Consider the following 3,912-nt stretch of genomic DNA (forward strand, 5'->3'; position numbering starts at 1 on the left):
AATTATCACACCATATCTCAGCTATAATATCAGTGATAATACACATTTGTTAGGGAATCGGGGGCTATATAAGGGGCAATATAACCTTGTATAATTGAAACCTTGATGGTAAGTATACATAAATAAATAAAACACTCCAAAAACACAACAGAACCACAAACAAACTGGAGTCTTACAGCAAAAACTAGCAGGTGTGAAAATGGGATAAAGCAAACAACGAACACACACATACCTTAAGTTAAAACAAGTCATAATTTAACTTTAGTTTTTTCTACATTTTCCATATCTCTTGTCTTGAAGTAATTTAGTGGATTCACTTACTCTTTATAATGACTTTTGAGAACATTGTTCACCAGAGGGAAAAGATCCACACAAAAGCCGGCGGTAACATGGGTGTGTTTATCACGAAGGCTGGAAAGACCAAAAGAAGAACATGACTATGTGAATATACACACCATCCATGCCATATATACTTCAGCCCTGTCCACATGTATCCAGGTTTGTAAGTACAGCCTTTTCTCTGAGTTTTGGACTGAATTCACAGCTTTTGGAAAATGCTGATGTTGCTATGGTAATGAAGTTTGAGTAATTTGGGCCAATCACTACTTAAAGAAAGTGATTTAGTACACTGGATATTTACTATCAGCTGATTATAACAACAGGATAAAGCATGAGAGTATGAAGGTAAGCCTATTTTTTGGGTGTATTTCACAATAGATTTCTCAAAAACACTTCAGCTCAGCATGAGGTCAGTGCTACTTCTAGAACCAATAGGGTTCCCTGTTTGTCACAATGTATGAAACATGTTGGTGCATTGACACATTAAACAATGCACGTTTTTTTATGCAATTTGCATCAATGGGGTACAAGTGTTAATCACAAACTCAGATGTTATGCAGTAGATTAATTTGATTATGAGTATATTCAAATATCTTTCTAGTATGCTATTGGGACGCAGCCCAGTCACTGTGACTACTGTGAAATGGGCTTCAGAGCCCTCTAGTGTGCTGGCATGATCATGAGAGTTTTATGAACACTTTTGTGGCATTTTTGTGAAACACTACTGGAACAAAAAGAAAAATATATGTTACATATATAGATACATGTAGACATGCCCTTAAAATAGTTTCCTAGAAAGCCCACCTGTTGGTGAACACAGGAAGGCAGTCAACAAGCACACTTAAATCCTGGATTCTGTTAAGGTAATATAACAAAAAAAGAACACAGTTACAAATTCAACATTTACCAATTGTAAAAATACTCAATGTGTGTTGCCAGGTGTTCTAAATTTACTTTATAAGAAATGAAAGTAGTTCTCCTATGTTTCTTCTCCAAAGGGTCAGTGCTATGTTGAGTCTAAGGTTGCGTCCAAAAAGAATCTCTGCCATTCGTTTGTGATCCTTTGAGATCTGCAAACATCCAGTGATACAGTATACATTAAAAAAATTCAGTAATTCAGTACTTTTATGATGAGATAAATGGGAAATGTGGACCTCGTTTTGTGATGGGATTTTTGTGATGTACCTCTGATAAGTAGTGAAAGTGTTTGATGTTTTCTTCCTCCATCCTGTAGCCCAAAGCCACACTGAGAGGAAATCCACAGCGGCCTCCATCTAGTGATTCTTCTCTGCCAGTATTTTCATTGTCCTTGTTGAATGCCTCAAATGTTTTGGCATTTATTGAAGGCCTCCTGCGTATTCCTGAGCTCACAGTGAGGTGTCGTGTTTTTCTCTTGCAGGAGACAACTCTCTTCACCCTGATGGCGTTATAAATGACATATAAAGTAATAGGCTGAAATAATACATTCATATACATATATTCTAAGCACAACCCCCTTTTGATGATTTTACAATAGGGTAAAGCAAAGGTTTGCTTCTAATTTAAATATTCAATTCCACCTTAGTGCTGGTGTCAGGGATTGCAGAAGGGAGGACACGAGATGGACATAAATGCAGGAAATTTATTTGCAAGAAAACAAAACAAAAAAACCCAAACCTAAATAAACGAACAGACAGGACTACTGGAATTAACACTGAATAAACTACAAATAAGAAAACAAAGAAACAGCAACATGACTGCCGTCAAACAAGCACACGACCAGACCACCTAACATAAAAAAAAACAAAAACACAGGGCCTTAAATACACATGGAGGGAACAGGAAACACCAAACACCTAGGGACAGATAATGAGGGGGCGGAGCTACAAATGAACACAGGTGGGAGCACTAATGACATGGGCAGAGCCATGAAGAGACAAGGAGAGCCATGTGCTGTTTCATTTAAGTGGTTTTAATGTGGAAGCTGCTCAATAAGATGCTAACTTTAGACTTAGGCTAAAGTTAGTCTGTTATGCAGTATTGAATCATTTTTCTGATTTCAGGATATTGGGCCTCACTGTGGGTTTACTTATCTTTGTCACTGTAGGTTATTTTTGTATGCAAGACAAATGGACAGTCAATCACAATCACTAAAATCACTAAAATTACTAAAAACACACTCACCTCTTTTTATTTGGCTCTTTCTTATTGCTAAATCCCATCTATGAGAATGACAATAAAATATGAGGTCAGTACTTACGAATTAAATATCAATTTGATAGTACTACTAAGCATTTAATATTTAGTATAGTGCAATTTGTTGTTTTCCCTGCTTTAAAAGGCCTGTCAGGTTTGTTTGAGAAGGAAAGTCTGTTCAGAAATCCAGCATTTCAGGACTGGATTTGCTTATCCTGGCTTTTAAGATGAATTATGAATTATGATTGGTAGATGGTCTGTAGAAGTAGATCTTAAAAGAGTGGTCCTAATTTTCTGCCACTTGCACTTATCGGTGGTGCCACAACAATGATTTGTGGTATTGCAAGAATAAGACAAACAAGACAAATAAGACAAAAATAAGACAAATATAATTTTGTCAGTTTTGACGTTTCTTCCTCTATGTGATATTTGCAGTCTACCTCAGTATAATGGGAGACCCGAACCCTGTAGGTTTGCTCCTCACTGGTCAGGTTTTCCTCTGAACCATCGCTCTCCTCATAATCATTCTCTTCAGACGACATGACTGTAAAAGGCATCCTGTCAACAGAAAGCAAAATATCTGGGGTCAGTCAAATAATGATTCACTGAAAAATCATCCAAGCCAACATGCCCATGTGAGACTCGCATGGGTGGAGCGTGGTCCCAGTGGGTTCCAGGTGGGCGTGGGTTCTGAGTGTGTTTCCGTGTGTTGTTTCTAGGACCCAACCCTGATGGGGCCAATCACTGACATCTGTTCGTGGGGCCTACAAGGAACCAGTGGACAAAACGCTCTTGTCTCCTGTCAGACCACTGTACCCATATGGGCATGTTTTCTGAATGTTATCATGCTATCTCATTCTCTCTCTCTTACAGACACACAGTTTTCTTAGCTCTACATCTCTCTCTCTCTCTCTCTCTCTCTCACACACACACACACACATTCTCTCTCTCTCTCTTTCTCTCTCACGCACACACATATTCTTTCTCTCTCGCTCTCTCTCTCTCTTTCTCTCTCACACACACACAATCCCTCAGTTCAATCTCTCTCTCTCTCTCTCTCTCTCTCACACACACAATCCCTCAGTTCAATCTCTCTCTCTCTCTCTCTGTCTCTCTCTCTCTCACACACACACATTCTTTCTTACTTTCTCTCTCTCTCACATACATACACTTTTCCTTAGTTCAACATCTCTCTCTCTCTCTCTCTCTCTCTCTCTCTCTCACACACCTATTCTTTCTCTCACACACACTCTCTCTTTCTTACTTTCTCTCTCTCTCTCTCACACACACACACACACACACACACATACACACGCACACACACGCATGCGCGTTACCCGTTCAAAACATAAACAGCGCTGTGCACGTGCTTCCTGCCGGACCGGTTAGTACTGGTCT

The 3,912-nt window shown here is 39.1% G+C and overlaps 1 protein-coding gene across 2 annotated transcripts in view; it reads right to left on the reverse strand.

Annotated features, from left to right (window-relative positions):
* The window catches only part of LOC103031026 (KATNB1-like protein 1), a 66,472-nt gene that overhangs the window by 2,715 nt on the left and 59,845 nt on the right, over nucleotides 1-3,912 (reverse strand). Inside the window, exons 2-7 of one of the 2 annotated variants that reach the window (XM_049463538.1) lie at nucleotides 2,955-3,072; nucleotides 2,503-2,540; nucleotides 1,525-1,756; nucleotides 1,294-1,409; nucleotides 1,144-1,194; nucleotides 322-411 (exon numbers count right to left, since the gene is read on the reverse strand). In XM_049463538.1, the coding sequence (XP_049319495.1) occupies nucleotides 322-411; nucleotides 1,144-1,194; nucleotides 1,294-1,409; nucleotides 1,525-1,756; nucleotides 2,503-2,540; nucleotides 2,955-3,071 (644 nt within the window). In that variant the 5' untranslated portion in view covers nucleotide 3,072. Of the gene's footprint in view, nucleotides 1-321; nucleotides 412-1,143; nucleotides 1,195-1,293; nucleotides 1,410-1,524; nucleotides 1,757-2,502; nucleotides 2,541-2,954; nucleotides 3,372-3,912 lie in introns of those variants that run through there. The other variant, XM_007257942.4, reaches the window with a different exon arrangement.

Source organism: Astyanax mexicanus, chromosome 14, assembly GCF_023375975.1.
Source record: "Astyanax mexicanus isolate ESR-SI-001 chromosome 14, AstMex3_surface, whole genome shotgun sequence".
NCBI lineage: Eukaryota > Metazoa > Chordata > Actinopteri > Characiformes > Acestrorhamphidae > Astyanax > Astyanax mexicanus.